This window comes from Sphaerodactylus townsendi, linkage group LG06 (assembly GCF_021028975.2).
Source record: "Sphaerodactylus townsendi isolate TG3544 linkage group LG06, MPM_Stown_v2.3, whole genome shotgun sequence".
Taxonomy (NCBI): Eukaryota; Metazoa; Chordata; class Lepidosauria; order Squamata; family Sphaerodactylidae; genus Sphaerodactylus; species Sphaerodactylus townsendi.
Genome location: NC_059430.1, coordinates 89,633,600 through 89,655,617, shown reverse-complemented (window position 1 = coordinate 89,655,617; position 22,018 = coordinate 89,633,600). Strand labels below are relative to the sequence as shown.

The window sequence follows — 22,018 nt, the reverse complement described above, 5'->3', positions numbered from 1 at the left end:
CTTGGAGTAAATTGCCTGGACATGCTGTCAGAGTTCCTGAATGTGATAGAAGAAATGAACAGCCAAGGGGGAAAAAAATGGCTCAACACAGAAACCACTGAGGGAACAATGAGACAGAACAGAAGAAAAAGCAAGCTTTGTGCTGATTCTTAGAATCTATTCCCAAAATCATATTATTTATACTGGAAAATTTTTTAGAAATTTATTTATTTACTTCATTTACCACTTGCCTTTCTCACAAAAACACCAGGCATATTACAAAATATTTTTAAAAGTTCTATCAGAAATCCAATAAATAATACAGTAGTACTAGGATCATAGAATTAGAAAACAATGCAAACAGAGAACTGTCGAAGGCATGGCTGTCGGGAGGGGCTGTGGCTCAATGGTACAGCATCTGTTTGGTGTGCAGAAAGTCCCAGGTTCAGTCCCTGGCATCTCCAGTTAAAAGCAGGAGATGTGAAAGACTCTGGAGAACCACTGCCAGTTTGAGTAGACCAGGGGTAGGGAACCTGCGGCTCTCCAGATGTTCATGAACTACAATTCCCATCAGCCTCTGTCAGCATGGCCAATTGGCCATGCTGGTAGGGGCTGATGGGAATTGTAGTTCCTGAACATCTGGAGAGCCGCAGGTTCCCTACCCCTGGAGTAGACAGTACTGACCATGACAGACCAATGCTCAGATTCAGTATAAGTTGGCTTCATGTTTCAATGTGTCCCTAGTGTACCATAGACATTGTAGAGAGTGGATTGGAAAAGGTAGAAAACAGTACAGTAAAAGCAAGATGGTACATACAACAATACTTACAATAAACAATTGCAATGGACTACAATCCTATTCCCTTATCAAAGTATCTTCCTGGGCTCTTCCAGTATACTGTTCAGGTGAGTGGAGTTTTCATGATGAAACATAGCAGGAGAGACGGTTCTATAGGTAAACGGGGCCAGGGCCATTAAGGGTTTGTAGGCGATAATTACTACCTTGGACTGCACCTGGTAACACATTTGTAATCATTAGAAAGTTTATAGAATAGGTGTGATATAAACCCATTCATTCAATCAATCAATCAATCAATCAATCAATCAATCAATCAATCAATCAATCAATCAATCAATCAATCAATCAATCAATCAATCAATCAATCAATCAATCAATCAATCAATCAATCAATAAATGGGCGGGTACACACCAAGTTTCATTTTTATTAGCACTTACCTATTAAGATCCATTAGCTGATGTGCTCAGAAAGAGGGTTCCTAAGCTTGACAAAACTTCCTAAAAGTCTCTGCATACACTTAAGGGAGAAGGCTGCTATGAGGACATTATCAACATGGATCGAATTGCTGTTAATCAACTGTTACAACAAATTTCAATCAGCCAGTGTGGTATGGTGGTTAAGAACAGGTTGACTTTAATCTGGAGAACTGGGTATTGATTCCCCACTCTTCCACATGAGCAGTGGTGTCTTATTTGGTGAACTGCTTGTTTTCCTGCTCCTACATTTTAAGCTTGCTGGGTAACCTTGGGCTAGTCACAGTTCTCTCAGAATTCTTTCAGCCCCACATACCTCACATGGTGTCTGTTGTGGGGAGAGGAAGGGAAGGAGTTTGTAAGCTGCTTGAAGACTCCTTACAGCAGAGAAAAGCAAGGTATAAATCCAAATTCTCCTCCTCCTCCTCCTCCTCCTCCTCCTCCTCCTCCTTCTTATTCTTCTTCTTCTTCTTCTTCTTCTTCTTCTTCTTATTATTATTATTATTATTATTATTATTATTATTATTATTATTATTATTATTAATAGGAAATGTAGTGCTACCATTGCTGAGTAACTGCCAATTGTATGAAAAATAGTTCAAGAACCTCCCATGAAGATGATGGTCTTTATGCAGGATGTTTATATTTTATTTTCTGTTTGATCATATGATCTTATCCAGACAATATTCTAATTCTAGGTAAATTAGCATGATTTAAATTATAAGTGCATTGTTTTTGGATGTTACCTATTACATAGGAATGAAAAGAACCGGGTCAGCCAAAACTAGTTCTTTTCATTCCTAGTTTCATTCTTGCCTTTGCTTTTTTTTGTTACCTATTACAGTAAGGAAGTTACTGAAACAATCCCAATTGGGACCCCTCTGGTTACCTTAATATGTGGAGACAAAGATGGGACAGCTCCTAGTAACTCCTTATCCTACACTTTAACACTCGAAAATTTTTCCAATGAAACATTTACTCTGGAGGATCATGTAATCAAGGTATGGATTAGATGTCCTTTTTTTGTTTTAGCTAAAAACTACTTGATTATATGAATTATTCTATCTAGTTCTAGATAAAAGTGGTTTATTGCTACTTGAAGGTTAATGGAAAAAACACCACACACCATCATTTTCTAGCTCACAGAGAGCACAGATGCAAATGAAACCATTCAACAAATAATTATTAAAGTTAATTACAAAACTACTGTAAAAGTGTCACTAAAAACAATAATTAAGCAAATAAAAAGACCAATATCTCACTCCATCTGCAATCTGAAGTGGTACAGGCCATTTTTTCCACATTAGGATGCCATCCTCTCATTCTGCTTAATTTTTCCTTCCCCTTCAAACCTGCAGGAATCAGCAGGGCATCCATACCACTGTCTCCCCTTGCCCCTTACATCCTTTTCTGTGACTTTGAACACCACCGGAACTGGAAAGGGGCCTTGCAGCAATTCCCTACCTCTTGGCTATCTTGGGTAGCCTGAACAGACACCTTCTTCAGTGGCCTGTTCTAATCCCTTATGAGGCCAGTCCTGCCATCTTCACATGCCCAGTAAGCCCTCTGAAGTCTCATGAGAACAAACTGTCTCACAAGACCTCAGGGTAATCTTGGGTTGTACTTAAAGCCTCTCATTTCCCTGACCAGTCTACACTGCTGACAGTTGTTTGCATGACAACTGGGACCTTAAAAGGGTGTCATCCTGTGCTATTCCCATTGTAGTATTCCTCCTGGTTGCTGCTGTCCTGGGTAGGAGGGTGTTCTCTGATGTTGGCACCATGGGAACTCAAGTGCCCTTGGGTAAATCTGGGGACAGTTCTGTAGATGTCGGTGGGCATGCTCCTGAACAATATCCAAATAAATTTTCTGCTGATTTTCTATTGAGCTGTAAAACCATTCATTGTTTTGCCATAGGTGGGGCCTGAACCACTGAATTATGACTCTGTGGCTTTTGCAGCATTGCAGTTTAAACATACGCTGATCGTCCAAGTGTCTGATGGTGGCACACCATCACTTACAAGTAAGTGACCATAGACATCTGAAACATCTGCACTTAGGAGCTTTAATATCAAGCTTACTTGTTTCAGTTATACATGTCATTCACAGTGGCGTTGCACCAATGGGATGGGGGGGCGCAATGCCCAGGGCATGCCCAGGGCATGGCAGGAGCGTTCCAGGGCATAGTGGGGGCGTGGCAGGGGCATGGACTGCACATGTGCCCCAGGCACAGTTCCCCCTTGTTCCGCACCTGGTCATTCAAATACATAGGAATGTCCTGTACTGTGAACCGATGCTTGGCGAAGGGGGTAGAAACTATGTAGTTTCTCCCAGACACTGAAATGCCATATTGTATCAAGCTTTCATTTCATTCAACTATCCTCCAAGTAGCCTTCCTCCAAGTAGACTTCCTGAGGAGTCTTCCTCCAATTTTTGGCTACTCTTCCAATGGAAGAGCCCCTGAAGTTGGAAGAAGGCTTGTTAGATTCAAGACCACAAACATGAGCCAAAAGGAAATGTGGCATATAAATACTGTAGTAAATAAATGTAAAGAGTAATCAACTTTGCTTAGTGGAATTTCTATCCTTTCTTTTATGGAGATATAAGGAAAAGGCATATCTCTATGATGCTATAGACTTACTTTTTGAAAAATGAAAGCTGGGAATTCAGGGAATCTGCTTGAATAACCATTACAACATTATAGTGATATATTGATACAAACATGGTGTGATGGCACCAATGATGATAGCATTGTTTCTTGAAAATATTCATTATTTAGAGCATGCATGCAGAAGAAGTATGCTCAAACCAAGTCTGATGCTTGTGGATTGACTGCCAAGAAAGACAGGAGTAAGTTGAGCCCTAGCTTAGTGTCACAGGGGAAAATCTTAAATAATCACATGAGACCCTTGGAAGGCAAGTTGAATACTAGGAAGGTAGATGGAGTAAGACTGTACTTTGATGGCTATGGAAATCATGGGTTCTTCCTGCAGTTGTTGGGATCCCAGAATAAAATGTTCTGAAATTCTGGAAGCAGTTGGTGTGGAGAAAAAGAGTACTACGGCGATTAGTGCTTATAGCAGAGAAAAAAGAGAGATGCTGACAATGACTTGGAAATTGGAATCCATGTTATTTCTAAATGTATTTTAAAATAAACAAAATTCTAAAAATACCATGAGCAGCACCATGAAAAATTGGGGGGGCGGGGCGGCAGTGTAAGGAGTGCCATATGTCTGCCAAGTATGTGAGTGGCACATGCAGTCATTTCTGGTTTGGTCAAAAAATAAGGAAGAAATCGTCATGGCAAACTTGACTGAATGTGTAAGTGGAGCAAATTCACTGCTGTTTCTGCAGTTGTAGAAGGCAGGAGTTTGCAAACAATGTGTGCTAGTCATATTTTGCTTTCCATGACTTATCAAAAATAGTCTTTTGGCTAACTGGAAGCTTCCTAGCCTCCTGATATTAATATTTTGCAGTCACTGAACTGAATAGCCACACTTGGTCAATAGATTCTGTCAAGAATTATAGTTTGACAAGTTGACAAGAAATAAAAGAGAAAGTCCTCAGCCCTGCGCACATGGTTGGAATGTTTGCTGAGATTCCCTAGTAGCGATGGAAGCAGCTACCACACTCCCCAAAGAGAAGTAGATCCCATGTTTCTACTCATGTGTGTGAAGGGGGCACTACCCATCTGCACTTGTATGTAGAAAAGCTGGTAAATGTGTATACAGAGGTTCTTGATTTTACATTTCAGAGAAGTGATACAGGGCTGCTCTCTGACAAAATAGTTTTATTGCAGAGCTAATCTCTTTTTTTTACAGGCACTGTCACAGTTATTGTAAAAGTAACTCGTGCTAATGAAATAGCTCCTCACACGGGAACTAAAACATTCAACGTGTTTGAAAATAGCAAGATTGGCACAGTGGTTGGAACAGTGAACTTTACAGATGAAGACTGGCCAATAAACAATTTGAAATGGACCATTATCGGAGACAACATGGGAGACCCTCCTAGGTTCTATATAGAATCCAACACAGGTATAGTCCGTTCTTTGAAATGCTGATCTGCCAAAGAAAAATGAATGCCAAATAGGCAGTATTTAATTTAGCTATGATTGTGGAGGTTAGTCCACATCACGGAGAGAACTTTATTTAAATGTAGGAATTCACCTGCATGTTGAAGTTTCCCTATTTTGACTTACAAAATCTACACTTTGGTTTTGCGCAAATAAAACCTGTAAGATTTTATTGCATGATGGTTTCCCCACTTCATATTTATGGAGCTTTAAATTTTATTTTTGTTATTCTTATGGAGAAATTACATATAACATAAAATGGTGTAAAATGACATAAAAATAACAATGGAATTGGGAATTCCAGCAATGAAAATTGGCTCAGAACAACAGCAACAACACACTAAAAAACAAAATAATAACAAGAGCACATTTGTGCTTTTTTAATCATACCACTCAGCTGCTGTAGGGAGTATGCAGAATCATAGGCCCTTTCCGCACTGCAGAAAGGGCGCCCCTGCACCAGCAGGAATTCTGCCGGTGGAGGGGTGGGGGCCGTTCGCACGGGAGCGTGCAAGCGGCCCCCGCCCCGTAGGAAAACTGGCGTGGGAGAGGCATCGTTCGCGAGGAGTCGCCTGCGTTCCCACCATCACCTCGTCATCCTGCGTCGCCTTGCTGGACTCCTAAGACCCGCCCACGCTGTCCTCCGACCTCCAGGGATTGGAGGACAGCGAGGGAGGGTCTTAGCAGTCCAGTAGAGCGACGCAGGACGATGAGGTGAGTGGGGGGACGGGGAAAACAGCGTGTTCCCAGGCGGTGCCGTTCGCACCGTGCCAGCGGGAACACACTGTTTTCCAAAAACAGTGGTTTTTGAAGGCAGCCTGATGCCGCTCTGGGGGAGGTGGAGGGGAGCCAGGTCAGCGCTGCTGCGTTTCAGCAGCGCCGCCTGTGCAAACGGCTCCCTGGGGACGGCGTTTTTGCCATCCCCAGGGCACCGTATTTGGCCCATGCGGAAAGGGCCCTAGAATTGGAAGGGGGTCATACAGGCCATCTAGTCCAACCCTCTAGGAGCTCTAGGCATGTGTAGAGTACATTGTTTATCTTCAAGTAACTATAGCAAGTTCCAAACTAGTTAGGATTTGGAGGAAAGGGTGCCAGAGGATGTGACTTCCAGTCAAACGTATATTCTGCAACTTTTTAAAGGGCATCTTGTCCATTATCAGTGAAGCTTCTTACAAATTGTTCCATCATTTCCTCTTCCTTTTTTAAACATTAATTTTACTTGGTTTGTATACTACCCCTCCCTATACAGGCTTGGGACAGTTTCCAACAATTACAAATCCATACTACAATTAAAATATAATTTAATTTAAATGCACAACAATTGAGACCTATAACACTTTAAAACATAATCCAGCCATTCCAGCACAAGATGGGTAAAGGGGAGGGGGAGGTCTAGATTTAACAATTGTATCTGCCTCAACCATATGCGTGCATAACCTGTGAAACGGTGCTATATCCTACAGAGCCCAGGTCTTACTAGACAGAGTGTTTCACCAGGTTAGAGCCAGAGCCAAAAAGGCTCTGGTTCTGGTTGAGGCTAGCCAGATCGTATTAGGATGCAGAATCTCCAGTAGATTTCCATTCACTGACCTCAGTGACCTTCGGGGGACATACCAGGAGAGATGGGCCCACTGAGACACTGGTCTCACAACTTTTAGGGCCTTATAGGTTAACCCCAGAACCTTATATCTAATCCAGTACTCCACCCAGAGCCAATGCAGCTGGGAGACCACTGGTTGAAAGTGATCTTGCCATGAGGTCCCTGAAAGGACTCGTGCTGCTGCATTTTGGACCAGTTGGACCCTCCAGAGTAGGTCCAAGGGTAGCCCTGCATAGAGTGAATTGCAGAAGTCTAATCTAGAGGTGATTGTTGCATGGATCACTGTGGCCAGGTTGGGAGTCAGCTGTTTCGTCTGGCGAAGATATAAAAATGCCACATGAATTATGTGCACCACTTGAGCATCCATTGTCAAAGAGGCATCAAGGAGCACACCCAGGCTCTTGACTGATGGTGCAACCTTCACTTGCACACCATCAACAGCAAGCAGCTGGCACTCCCTGTCTTCAACTGGCTCTCCTTCATCCATTCTGCTCCAAGACAACTGACCAAAGCATCAGGGGCAGCATCCAGACTACTGTCCATCAACAGATAAAACTGGGAGTCATCAGCATATTGATAACATCCTAATCCAAACCTCCAAATCAACCCAGCAGGAGGGCACATATAGATATTAAACAATATCACTATAAGAATTACCCCTGCTGGAACCCTGCACACCAGTTCATGGCACGCAGAGGGTTTCTTGCTGATTGCTACCCTCTGTCCCCAACCCTGGAGAAATGAGTGCAGACACTGTAAGACTGTCTCACTTACTCCAATCTCAATGTAAAAGAAACCTTGCTGTAGCATCTTGCAAGGCTTGGGGGTGAAATCAGTCTGTAAAGTCAGACAATAGTTCTGAAGCTAGGATAACAGTTGTCAGACAACAGTTCCTAAGCTGGGACAACAGTAGTCAGACAACAGTTCCTAAGCTGGGACGAGAGAGGCATCATTCCCTAGGCATCATTCCCTATTTATGTCCACATAAATATCTTTGGTCTTGCTGTTATTAAAGACCAGATTGATAAAATGCTCCAGAAGCCTGAAACACATGCAAAAAAGATGAATGAGTGTCCCCACCACAGAAAGATATGTTTCTACCATATCTTTAACTCTGAAAAATATATTATTCTGTATCTTTAGCTGTACAGGATAACATCACTTGCCTGACCTACTCTTACAAAGCATCCTGGGATTTTGGTATGATTTCTCCCCTTTTGTGTTGTGATAGTATCATTTTATAAGGGTCAAATGTTTTCTGGGAAAGTGAAGTCAGATATATCGCCTTCACATAACATGTCCTAACTGCAGTAATTTATCAGTATTGTGCTTTAGCAAGGTGTTGGTTCCCACCAAACCTTTTAAATCTCTTTTGATCTAAAATGCCACTGTCTCTGCTAATCCCAAGGGCTTGTCAACACCCCTCTAACCTTTGATGTTAGCATGGAATTTATACCAGTACAGGGTCTTGAATCTCAAATATGGACTTTTGTCAAATAGAATAGAATAGAATAGAATAGAATAGAATAGAATAGAATAGAATAGAATAGAATCTTTATTGGCCAAGTGTGATTGGACACACAAGGAATTTGTCTCCGGTGCATATGCTCTCAGTGTACATAAAAGAAAATACATTTGTCAAGAATCATAAGGTACAGCACTTAATGATTGTCATATAGGTCTAGTAAGCAATCAGGAAACAATCAATAGTAATAAAAACATAAAATGTAAAATCATAAAATAAAATGAAATGTCAGCACAGGCTATAGTCATACAGTCATAATTGGGAGGAGATGGGTAATAGGAATGATGAAAAAAGTAGTGCAGTAATTATATAATAAATATATAATAAATAGTTTGACATTATCGAGGGAATTATTTGTTTAACAGAGTGATGGCATTCGGGAAAAAACTGTTCTTATGTCTAGTTGTCTTGGTGTGCAGTGCTCCACAGAAGACTAGAATCCACAGAAATCCACAGAAGACTAGAACCTGTCTCCTTTTACTGTGTGTGTGTCATTACTAGGTATCATAAAGGTTTTGAATGCTCTTGACAGAGAAACAAAGTACCAATATGTTCTTCGGGTGAGGGCTACAGACCTAGACAATGACATTGAACCTGACCCCAAGAGACAAAAATCCGGCACTTCTACAGTCACTATCAACATTCTGGTAAATGAAACTCTTTTGGGGACTGTTTAATTTTTTGTGTATGTGGTGATTGCAAGACTTTGTGGTGAATACTCTAGTTGAGAGCTAGCAGTATCTAGGATAAAGGCAAACAATGTAATGGCTATCAACAACATAGGATAAATGATATTCACAGAAACCTACTGGTCAGGGTTTTTGTTGGGGGAATGATTGCCTGTTTGAGTAATTAGCAGAGTAAATGAGAGACCAAGAGACAGTTGCTGTGATTGTATAAAAAGAAACTTTACTTACTAAAGGTAGAGTATACATGGAATATAAAACAACAAATCCTTATTATTCTAGTACAAACTTCGTTACAGAACTTAGGCACATGTGAGCCCACATGTGGCCTAGATATTCACCTCTTAAGGTGAATCCAAGGCCCTTTCTACACGGACCATTTACAGCAGCCCAGAAACAGCAAAAACACTGTCCCTGGGCTGCTGTTCGCCATCCTGTGTGGCCCCGAGCGGTGTGAAGGCGCCGCTTTCCACCTCTCTTCCTGAGGGAGGTTTTTGAAAAGTGCCACCTTCCCATCGGTGCCACTTTCCCGTCCCCCCCCCCACTCACCTCATCCTCCAGCGTCAGCCTGGAGGGCTGCTGAGACCCGCTCACGCTGCCCTCTGACCCCTGGAGGTTGGAGGGCAGCATGGGCAGGTCCCTGAAGCCCTCCAGACCGACGTTGGAGGACGAGATGAGTGGGGGGGGGCGCAGAAGAGGCGACTCCATGCAGAGCTGCCTCTTCTGTGCTGGCCTCTGCGGGGGCTGCTCGCACACTCCCATGCAAACGGCCCCCTCCCCTCCACCGGCATAATTTCTGCTGGTGGAGAGGTGCCCTTTCTGCTGTGCAGAAAGGGCCCATGTTACAGGTACAAAAGAAAAACCTTGTGTGCTGCAAGACAAAGAAACATAGTTAACTTTATAACCTCTGACCTACATGCTCTGTCTCACATAAACAATGTCGGATTAACTGCCCAATGGCCTAATCAATGAACTGGTCATAAGACACTGACCTCACTAGCTAATTAACATGCACACAGTTAACCCCTTCTTGTCAGGATTGTGACAGGCACTTGCAAATTCCTAACAGTTTTTTGAACAGTATTATGCTGCCATCTTTCCATCTGAGTGCTGGGTATCTCCATCTTCTTTCCCACTCAGCAGTGGTTCACTGTGCATTTACTTAGAAAATTTTATAAACCATCTGTCCAGAGACCTGCTGAAGGCAGCTTACAATAAAAACAATGCAACAAAAGCAAACAACTAATTAAAAACAAGCCAGAGGACAAAGCAGTATGAACTGAACATTAATCAGTCTAAAATTATATGAATAAAACATTTTTAAGGCTAGAAGCTGAAAAAGATGGGAGCCAATAGTTTATACCCAAGGATTTTGGCATGTCACTTAGTGGAAAAAAATGAAAGGGTGGGGATGGTGCACGGTTTCAAACCTGGGCTTTTGTTAACCAGATTTAAGTTGTCACCTTAGGATAGGCGTTGTCTGAAACTATGCATTCTTAATTCAGGGGGGATCATGGTGTTATGTGTCAGGCAGACCCACTTGATATCAAGTCCTTGATTTAAGATTGGCACCCATCTTACCCTTGCTCTGCCGTCTGAGATTGGCTGTGCATGATATCGAGATTATGACTGGCAGGGTACCCAGCTGAACCCAGCAGAAATGGCCCCTCTATTTGAATATAGGCTTGCCGGGTATCATAATGTGCCCAGCATGTTATCTGTAAATTGTTTTAAGTCTCATTACTGAACATCCTTATTTTTCATCTTCCTGTTAGTGTATAAAATTCATTGGATTTTTAAATCCTGTTTCCTTGATGTCCTACATGTAAGAACTGCATTTAGAAGACCACTTGGGGTCCATCTGTTAAGAGAAAGTTGAGTAAAGATCACCCTGGTCAAACTATACGTGATGCTACCTCTGTTTAAATGACATTTAAAACCCCAGTCTTCATTGCAAACTCATACATATCTTTACATAAATAAAATAAATAAAAATGCACATGGTTGAACAGCTTTTAAAAATAAGAAAAACTTCACATATAACAACAAACTTGGCAAGTGGATAGCCAACAAAGTAAAGAGACAACAAGAAATGAAGCTGATAACTAAACTCAGAACAGAATCCAAAACGATAACTGACAACAAACTAATACAGGAGACAATACAAGACTATTACAAAAACGTATATAAAATAGAAAAAATACCATCAGACAATATTGAACGATACTTGAATCAACAGCAAATACAGCAAATAACTACAAATCAGAAAAAACAGAATAAATGAAACAGAATAAATGAAAATAGTTCAAAAGAAGAAATACAAGGAGCAATAAATAAATTTAAAAAAACAAAACACCTGGCTCTGTTGGCTTAACAGTGATATATTAGAAAACATTCACAAAAGAACAAGTAGAACACTTGCAGAATTTTTAAAATGATTTTTTTCAGGGAAGATATTGCCGGACTCCTGGAAACGAACAGTAATTTCATTAATCCCAAAAACTGATTCAGAAATGCAAGAAGCGAAAGACTTTAGACCCATCTCCCTTCTAAATCTCTTCTATACTGATTATAAGATCTTTGCAACCATTCTAGCGGAGAGGCTGAAGGAGGTACTTAACATCTATATTCAAAATGATCAAACCAGATTTTTCCAAGGGTGCCAGATGTTTCACAATGTTAGAACTATATTAAACATCACTGAGGCAGGAACATTAATTTGTCACAACAAACTGGCCTTGATTTTTCTTGATGCTGAAAAAGCTTTTGATAAAGTTAACTGGAACTTTTTTCTAGCAACTTTATGTGCAATGGGAATTGCAGGTACCTTTCAGGAGGCAATCTGTAACATATATACATCACAAGAAGCAGAAATCAAAGTAAATAACTGTTACACAGAAACGTTTCCAATTGAAAGAGGCACAAGACAGGGATGCCCTCTATCGCTGCTACTATTCATTACAACTTTAGAGATTCTGCTAAACACAGTATGAAGGAACAAAGAAATAAAAGGATTAGAACATAAAAAGAAAGAAAATACAAACTTAGAGCATATACAGAGGTGACCATCACATGGATCAACATGGCCAGATCCATTCGGGACTGGTATATCTTAGACAATGAACATTTGGGGAAAAGAGAGTCTCTGAAAGCAGTTCTGAAATCCAATGGAATGGTCAGCAAGCAAGAATTCAAACCAAGCTCACTTGAGCATTTAAATCAATAAACCACACTTTTTCTTTCTCAGATAGAAAAAATGACAGAGATTAACTGGCAATTAAATTCCTTGGGTCATCCAAAATGCAAACCATCTTCTCTGGAGCAGAGCTTGATCCAATGCAAGAATTAGGAGTATGGGGAGCATAGATGGCAATGTCTTGGATCAAGGCATGGGAGCTGACAGATGCATCATGTTCACTCAGTGACACAGAGATGTCAAGACACGTTATCTAATTTTGATTGACTTCATACTGCTGACTTGGGCTGTCTGGTAACGTATCACAAAATCCAACCAGGCTTCTCCTTCCTCATCTTCTTCATCCCTAAAGATCACACAGAAAGCAAAGTGGTTGATCAGGCCTCCATCAACTGTCTGGGATGTAGAGAGTAGGATAGTTCCAGTGACTCTGCCACTGGTCTCGGCTGGCCCATACATGAACTGCCTTGTGATAGCAGAGGTTGAGCAGCTGCATAGTGTCTCACAGCACCCATGGCTCTGTGGGTTCTGGGAGCAACACCTCTTCTAGCTCCACCTTGATCTGATGCATCCTTTCAAGCTTCTCACCCTCATCTTGCCCCATGGACACTGAAAGTGGGGAGCAGCTTCTAACCTTTGTTGCCAACACTCACTTGCAGGCAATACCTGCTCAGTGTTCAGAAGGCTGAGGAATTACTTAATTTCTGAGTGACTGGGGGCAAGGTCTCAGTATTTTACATAGCTTCTTGTCCCTCCTCCTAAAGTCTACATTTACGCAAAAACAGAAAAAAAATCTGCACAATAAATAGTGCAACTTTAGAGAACATCTTGTTTAAAGTATGCAGCATGTAGAATTCAGATTCTCTGGGCAAAGACTATTGTAGACCAAAATTGCCCAGCCTTGTGAGGTTTGCCATGCATTAGGACACAGGATTCTCTGAAATTCAAAATCTGACCTTGGCTGCAAATATTAGACACTCCAGCCATAGTCGTATTTCTCTAATGCTGTCATGCTTTCATTTAATGCTCTCCTTTCCTGCAGGAGAAAAGAAAGTCATTTCATAGCTTTGGGAGAGGATACACAATGGCATTCATAGGCTATCCATACTTATTATCTAATACAATTCTTTCTGCTTTGTCGAGACTCTGAATCTGACTCATTGTTAGTCCTTACACTGATTTTGGGTTGATGTTATTAGTGCTGCAGGCATAGAGAGGGTGTGTTGATGGGGAAAAAACAGCAGTGAACTAAAAAGTCATACAAACCTGGGAGATAAGGGAATCTCCTTCAAGAGATCTGGTTCTTATGTTCTAGTTGAAAACATTAAGCAGGAGACAGACCACATCAGTGGAATTCTTAAGATAACATGTAATATTCCTTGTCTGAATGAGGTTTCTTAATTTGCTTGCCATGATGTGATTAGTAGCGATTAGTTTTTAATATTTCAGTTACCCAAACATGGCTTTAAATAACAAAACCTTGCCAATTAACAGTCTGAAACATACACTCAGCTAATCCAGCTGTACTTTGACTCGTCCTCGTAAATGTGGCTCAGTTTAAATTTGGATAACTGATAAATTATTGTATCTTTCTGTCCTGCATAAACCTACTTTATGTTTAATGAAAGGGGAAGGGGGGTAAATTAGGGAGGTTTCTGAGGGATAAAAAAGAGTCCACAGCTGCCTGATGCTATAGATCATCTGCAAAAATGCAAACAGATTAGAATGGCCATAGCTCAAATCAGTTTCAAATCACTGCCCAGCACATATGGATCAGCCTTTGGTTTTGTCCTACTTAGAAGTCATCCTTCCAAAAGTGTGGATTCTGGCACTTTCTTTTAAAGAGCTGCACCCAATCCACTGTTTTTGGTCTTGTTTCTCAGCCACAATGCAACAGGGAGCTTTTCAATATACCACCAACAAATGCAGTCACTTTCGGCTTATAGACGCTCTTCCCTTCTACAAACACTGTCCTTCTCTCAGCACAGCCATACTGGGGGCGTAAAAAAAAAATAAAGCAGCAAAAGTGGCCACTTCTGTCCCTGCAGTGGGGCTGGGGCCAGCATCTGCACCAGTGATCCATAGCAGTTAGCTATACTGTCATTCTTACCTAACTAATCTTGAAGTACCTAAAAGTGGATAGCTTTTACTCTGGCTTGGTGCCAGGCCCTCCCTTCAGCTGTGCAGGAAGGCCATTACAGGAAGATTTCTTTTTGGAAGAGAAAATGTCCCTGTGGATCTGGGCACATAGAAACAATAGAACATGTACTTCTCTACTGTCACTAAAAATATACATAACCATTTTATTTCACCTCTGCTATGTAAATTCCTAGGCTACAATGAACAATTATAAATTTCTACCAATCCTGACATAAAATACAATGTGGTCAAGTTCTGTGTAGCACTGAAGTAGGCTCAATGGTTTGATTTGACAATTATAACCTTCAAACTACCATTTTTATTGTTTATTATGTCTCTCCCCCTTTATAATGTTAACGTTTTTATTCTTCTTAAGTATTTAAGCTTTTATTCTGTTCCCTTTATAGTCCCATAGCTTTTGTGTCCCCAACTTCCTTTTACCAGTAGCATTTGCTTTTATTCCTTCTAGATCAGGGGTAGGGAACCTGTGGCTCTCCAGATGTTCAGGAACTACAATTCCCATCAGCCTCTGTCAGCATGGCCAATTGGTAGGGGCTGATGGGAATTGTAGTTCCTGAACATCTGGAGAGCCGCAGGTTCCCTACCCCTGTTCTAGATACATATGTACTGTTTTGCCCTGTAATAAGTTCTATGCTTTATTTTATTTACCTTATATTGGCCTGTGACCATAAGAAAGACTGACTGACTGACTCTGTTATCCACTTCCAAAAGATGTTATAGCTGTACCTTCATAAGGTCATGTGAGGATGTTATATCAAATACTTGACATGTCTTCAAGAGACCTTCATTTATTTAAGCAAGCTACTAAACCCTATTAAAATACTATGGATTAAAAATATTATCCAAATTCAGGGTCATAAAATCCAGTCTAGATGAGTAGTAGTTCTGCCCCTGCAGCGTCAGCCAAAAATGTTCAAATGTAAGTGAAAGAAGCTGCCAAGACATGAATAGGGCTGGGTTACTATGTGAATTAAATATATCTGGAAGACTTACAGAATCAAATTTATCTCATAATCATCTGTGGCTAATTGATTTTCAGAAGAGATCTTACAAGTCTGTCAAGCCATCTTAGTGTCTTTTGGGCAGTGATTATTGATCCCTCACCTCAGATGCCCTCAGATGGTCTCTAAATTCCTCACCTCAGAAGCCCCATGTTCAGGCTCTCCTGGGGGAATTCTCCAGTGAGTTCTGGCATTTTCTACTTGTGAAGCAAGTACTAAAAATACATTTAACTCGGCAGCTTTATAGGGATGGAAGAAGCAATATTCCAGACATTGCTATAATAGGTTGATGTATGCACCACTGTTTTTTTTATTTCATTGGATTTACCTGTGTTGAGTAATATTGTTGTCATTAACTACTAACAGATACATCACTTAACAGTACATACTCTGAGAATGCAATTCACACAAAGATTAAATACTGCCTTTCTGCTTAAAAATAATACGTTTTAAGTTGACAACTTGCATTTAGAAGAATAAAAGTAATTTTGTAGATCTGAAGCCAAGTAATCAGTAGGGGCAAGCACCAATAATTTTTATTAGTAAAATTTTGGGTTTTAAACCCAATAAAGCCTAATAAAGCTGGTAGCCGTCCAAACTCCAAAAAATCTAGTCCTTGACTGCTGACTGGGCTAAGTCAAGCACAGCATTTAGATCTCTCTCTCCCTGCCACCCTTTGCCATTTCTCAAGTCCTGAAGGATTTTTGAAGCAGCAGCAGTGGGGAGATCTGAATGCTGAGCTGGGCTGAGCCTAGCACAACATTCAATTCTCACCCCGCACTCCCTTAACTCCAAAAGTTGATAAAGCCAATTCATGTTCAGCTTTATCAGCTCCCAAGAAGCCTGATTTTCTTTTTTCCAGCAAATTAAAAACCTGAAAAAAACAATAAAGGTTTTTGGTGGGTTTTTTGGTGATTTGGATTTTCCGCATCACCACTCCTAGCAATTAGAGAGCATATTGAGAAACATTCTTTGCCTTAAGATGACATTGTGGTAATTCCTTTGTCTTCTTCACTTAAAGAATAGCATAGTAAAATAAGAGGAATGGGGAGGACAGGGACCTAAGCAGAATGCAATGTCAAAGAGTCCATTTTTCAAAGCAACAATTTTCTCCAGGATCTCCTTAGTTTGGAGATGAGCTGAAATTCCAAAGGATGGATGCTGGCATCCCTAATGCTTCCCCACAGTCCATCTGTCTCAAATGACTTACAAAATGACTTACAAAAAACAAGTGTATCTACTTGGATCTAATTTAGAGGCTGGTGGAGTAGAAAATGAAGACAGTTTTCAGATGTGAACGATATCCTAGTTGTAGGTGGGTAGATATCATTATGATGTTTTTACCGTTACTGTTCATCATCACAAAATCTCATCAGTGTGTTTCTTGTTAGAAAAGTTATGTTCCATCCCCAGATCTCCAGGTGTTTCCCAACCTGGATCTGTTAACCCTATGCTCCCATGCCCTGCCGGGAGGAACCTGCCAACCCCATGAAGCTCCTAGAAGTCAAATATATAATGCCATACAGAAATAGCAAATATTTTCCAGTTGTTACTGAAAGTACTATAGGGATAGGAGTATTGGGGATGTAACGTGGCACCACATAAATCAAAACCTCTTTACTCTAAGAATTTCTGGGATTCCATGGTTTTATTAAGAACGATTCCTAGAGCACCATCACATCACTTCTGGGTTTATCCTGGGAGTGATGTCATGCCTGACTATGTTCAGGTACAAGTGGGGAATAAATGTATTAAAATAAAATAAATAAATGCCAATTACAGAACTGGGTTTTTTTTTTAAATCTTCCACCACCATTTGGAGCAGTGACAGACAGTGGAAGGTATCTTGCCCATTCAAAAGACCTGGAAAAGCTAGAATATCATTTAGAAATTTCAGTATGTAAGTTAAAATGTGACAGCACTGCTCTATTGTGTAGAGGATTCAGTTATATTTATTATTAGACAAATTTCACTCTCCAGCAATGTCAGCATTTTTGGCAAAGTTCCTTCTTGCCTCTTTTACAATGTAACTGCAGCTGTTCACTCAATGCAAGTGAATGCACAGAGCCAAGTTGCTTCCGTGAAGGATGATGTGAATAATGAAATAATCAGGATGACCTTATTCATAGACTGGTGGAAAAGATTTGTAAGATAAGGTAGGGCAATGTAGACAATGGAACTTTTGTAGAGTGGCTGAATTGTCTCAGGTCCTTTGTGGATGTCTTTTTGGACAGATGAACAATACAGATGGACATGGCTCAGATTTTTTGGACATGAATGTGGTAATGACTTCTTTAAAGACCTGGATTGTATTTTGAAACCCAGAGGTCCCAAATTACCTCCATATGGATCACTTATAATAGGGTCCCATTGCTTCCAATTATTTCGAGTTATTTCTCATCATAGCAGAATTCAGGGTCATGAACACCAGAAACATGGTGCAGCCCATATTCCACTGGTTCTCCTTCCTGTGTACTCTTGTTTTTATTTTTTCATAGTCAGCTCAACAACTAGTTGCCAACTTTGCACTTTCTGGAATACTCATACACATTTTGGTGATCCCTAACATTTCCCCAGAAGCCTAGCACATCTCTGTTAGCCCTCTTTGCTTGTGTTGCCCTTTTCAGATGTTGGTGCTAGAGATAACAGACCCCAGCAAAGCCTTGAGATGGTGTTGTTTTACTGCTGTTTTCAGATGATGTGTCATATTATTTGTTTTCAGTTTTTGTTCAGTTTGCTGGTGAAAGTTGATTTTAATTTTGATGTTGACACATGTATATTTTTATTACTTTACTGTGACAGGTTTTTTTGTAAATCTTTCACGTAAGTGGTCTGAGAAGTTTGTAACTCTGGTTAGGGTTTAAGTTAGGGTTGGGTTGCACCACAAGGCTCATGCATCTCACCCAGGCTTAAGTGTCTAGAAACAGGAAATGGGAAAAATGCAGCTTAGATGTTTTGATTTCAGTACAAATGCTCCTAAGAATCCCCCTCCCTTTCTTCTCTATGCATGATAGATAAATAAAATAAAAATGTTGGTTTTAACTTTTGCTTCTTTATGAACCTACCTGTACCTCAAGAACTTCTCTAGAGGTCCTTTTCTGTGTGTTCCATGAGAACTTTCCAGCAGTTTTCTTTGCTCTCTACTTTCATATTGGTTGCAATACCTGCATTATTTCACTGATTTGCCTAGTTTATCTTATTGTTTCATATACAAAACTTTAGATGTAGATGTAGATTTTAGATGCTGAAATGTAGTATATCAATTAGCATATCAATGAACAGGAGTTGTTTGAAATAAGCTTTTTAAATTAGAGAATTATATATAGATGTACATGGGAACTAAGGCTGTTGGCAAATTCAGCCCTTCATTTATGGGGTGAAAGTAAGTGGATGTTAAAAAAAATTTTCAATTAGACTTTACCTGTACAATGAATTTAAAGCAAAGCAAATGTCACTATATGAATAGGATGGTAAAGTGGGTGCTGACAGGTCAGCAGCATAACTAATTCATTTGCAAAATCAGTGGTGGCTGTAATTTGTAATTCAGGTAAGATTAAAGAGTGAAAACTCAAAGCAAAACTGTACTGGCATTAATAATGAAGTCATTGGCATGCAAGGTGTAGAGACTTCTGAACAAGTCTGGTCTTCTTGGCAGGATAGGAAATGAAGTTTTCATATGTTATGATCCATCCTGCTACTTTTATAGGATCATCAAGGTAAAAGGAAGAGTCTAATACTCATTGTTTAGCCTGTTTATGAGGTTATAGACTGTGACACACATCGATAGCTAAACACCAGAACAAAAAGTTGGGTAAAATAGCCCAGACCAGACATTAGATCTGTTGTATATTCTGGCAGATCATAGGGTTGTCAACCTGCAGCCTGGAGATCTCCTGGAATTACCACTAATCTACAGAGTACTGGGATCAGTTTCCTGGGAGAAAAATGACAGCTTCTATGGTACAATACCCTGGAGAGGTTCCACTCCTTCCCAAATCTCATCCGTTCCCGGCCCACCCCCAAATCTTCAGGAATTTCCAAACTGGGAGTTGGCAACCTTTCTTTACTACATCTAAGTCTAAAATAAAACCAGAATTGACAGGAGTCCAAATCTCACTAACATCCAGTGATCTAGATTTAATTAGTATTCCTTAAGGATCAAAGCCTGACCACTTCTGTGCTTTTTTGAGGCTTTATCTGCCCAATTTTATGGTATCCATCTTTTGACTAACAAATCTGTCTGCTGTGACTAATACAGTAACTTGGATCAACAGCTTTTTATTGAGCTCTATCAACCCACTATGTAAGTATGGATTTGTTGTATTTTATTTTGTACTTAGGGAAATAGTTCTCAAGGGAAAGTGTATGGAAGCATTACATCTCTTTGCAAATAATTTAATGGAGCATTTAGTCTGGTAAACATGTCAAGCCACTTTTCATTTCAACATAGTTCTGAACAAAAGTTGTTTAAATATTACAGATTGATTGAACTGTCTTTAATTGAGAGCTAAGAAACCATGTTTTCTTCATACTGATGGATAGCTTTGCTGTATAAGGTATCTCAAGGTTGTATAAGGTATCTTAAGGTTGTGGTCAAAAACCTAGCTTTTATTGTGTATATTGTACTTTAGGAAGAAAAAGCAGAAATCCCACAAACATTTTGTAAGATCCTCACAGTTTTTTATGCTTTGCAAAGTCTGGTTTTTGTTTGTATACATATGTAAGCTCAATCACTGCCCATCATGCCAGTTCAGCAGAAGAACAAAGCTTGGTTATCCATACCTCATTTTAACATGGATTCAATACTTTAATCTTTCTTCTTCAAGCTCTACCATTCTTGATTACTCTCAGATATTTTCCTTTGTGAAACCTGTTAAATTTTTCATATGAAACATGGTAATATGGCAGAATGCTCAAATGCTATTGTGTGCAACAAAGCCCATCTAAACTCTCTGTGTGCCAGAAATTTAATTACATGGAGGGTAGATTATTTAATCTTAAAGTTACAGCATTATTTCAGTCACCCAGACTTCCTGTCCTTTGTTAGCTTCACATGGTGATGGTGTCATTAAGACAGAGCCCAATTGTTAAGGCTTTTTTCTAACAATGGTTAGCTGTAGTAGCATTGCTATTGTTTACAAAAGAGCCTCAGCCAGTGTCCCCTTCCACTACTGCTGCTGCCCAGTAGTTGCCTCTCAAAAATTTATCTGCCCCCATCACTAGTTTAGAGGTGAGTGCTAGAGTGTTAGTGTGACATCATCATTCCCAAGTCACAGTGGAAGTTTTGTCATTAGGGAAGGAGATGACAATTGACCATTGACCTTGGTAAATTCTGCCTCATTCCATCTTTACTGGTTGCCAGATGATGGTAACCAAGTGAAGAGAAACACCCTCCACTTGCTCTAGTCTGAGGCTCTATCCTGCGACATTTAACCAACTAAAGCAACCCTTGAGGATAAGACAACACCAGACTCATGCTCAACCTCACAGTAACATTATATAGATATGTTTATAAGGCCATATAATACATCTTAGTGTGTTCACTGAAAGTGTTCCCTGTGCATGATGATTATCAGGACATTCTTTAATGATAACTCTTGATTCCTCTTTGCTCCCACCCCCACCCGCCACCCCCGGGGCCTCAGGGAGAAATCTGGGACCTTATCAGGGCAGGGTATACAACTATTCTCTTTGCTGGTTTGTCAGAAGCCACTGCAAGCAGGGAGAAGATGCTGTATAAAAACCCTGGTGCTTTCAATTTCCCCCAGTTTGAATGTCCTCCCAAAATGTTTACATTGCACCTACTAAGAATCACTGATGTAGGAGGCTATTCCAAGCACAAGCAAACAGCACTGGTGGTTTTGTTGGAAGTGGAGGACTTTGCACTGGCTCATTCTGCACATGCAGAATAATGCACTTTCAAACTGCTTTCAATGCTCTTTGAAGCTGTGCGGAATGGCAAAATCTACTTGCAAACAGTTGTGAAAGTGGTTTGAAAACGCATTATTTTGCGTGTGCGGAAGGGGCCACTGTCTCTTAACCTCAGAATCCAGAGGAGAACTTGACTAGAGAGTCAAAGAGAAAAAGGGTTCAAGGCACTGGGCAGCCTTTCTCTACTGCTCTGACACTGTCCCTTTGTTGTGTAAATTGCTATTTCTGCAAATTTCCTTCCTCCTTTTTACATCCCCATTCATATGGATGCCTTCCTTCTCCATCTTGCAACCATGTGGGCAGGATGCAGGTTCTGTATCTTCCCCATCCTAGTTAGACTAGATTAGGAAAGTGTATTTACTCTAACCCTTCACTGAGCTCACTCTGCCCCTTGCGGACTTGCTTCGCATGAAAGGGAGGAGAGCAGCGGCCACTTGACCCAGAGCACCTCTCAAGTGGACTCCACCTTGCCAAACAGCTTTTGAAGCTCTCAAATGAGCATTCACTTCTGAACCCATCTTGAAACATGGGTTAAGTGGAGCTTCCAGGGTATTCATGAGCCTCATTAATGATGTGCTTCAGGATTTGTTGT

The 22,018-nt window shown here is 40.5% G+C and overlaps 1 protein-coding gene across 1 annotated transcript in view; it reads left to right on the top strand.

Annotated features, from left to right (window-relative positions):
- The window catches only part of LOC125435400 (cadherin-related family member 4-like), a 59,478-nt gene that overhangs the window by 22,032 nt on the left and 15,428 nt on the right, over positions 1-22,018 (top strand). Inside the window, exons 7-10 of the mRNA XM_048501598.1 lie at positions 2,097-2,253; positions 3,170-3,275; positions 5,074-5,289; positions 8,954-9,099. Coding sequence (XP_048357555.1) covers positions 2,097-2,253; positions 3,170-3,275; positions 5,074-5,289; positions 8,954-9,099 — 625 coding nt within the window. The remainder of the gene's footprint in view (positions 1-2,096; positions 2,254-3,169; positions 3,276-5,073; positions 5,290-8,953; positions 9,100-22,018) is intronic.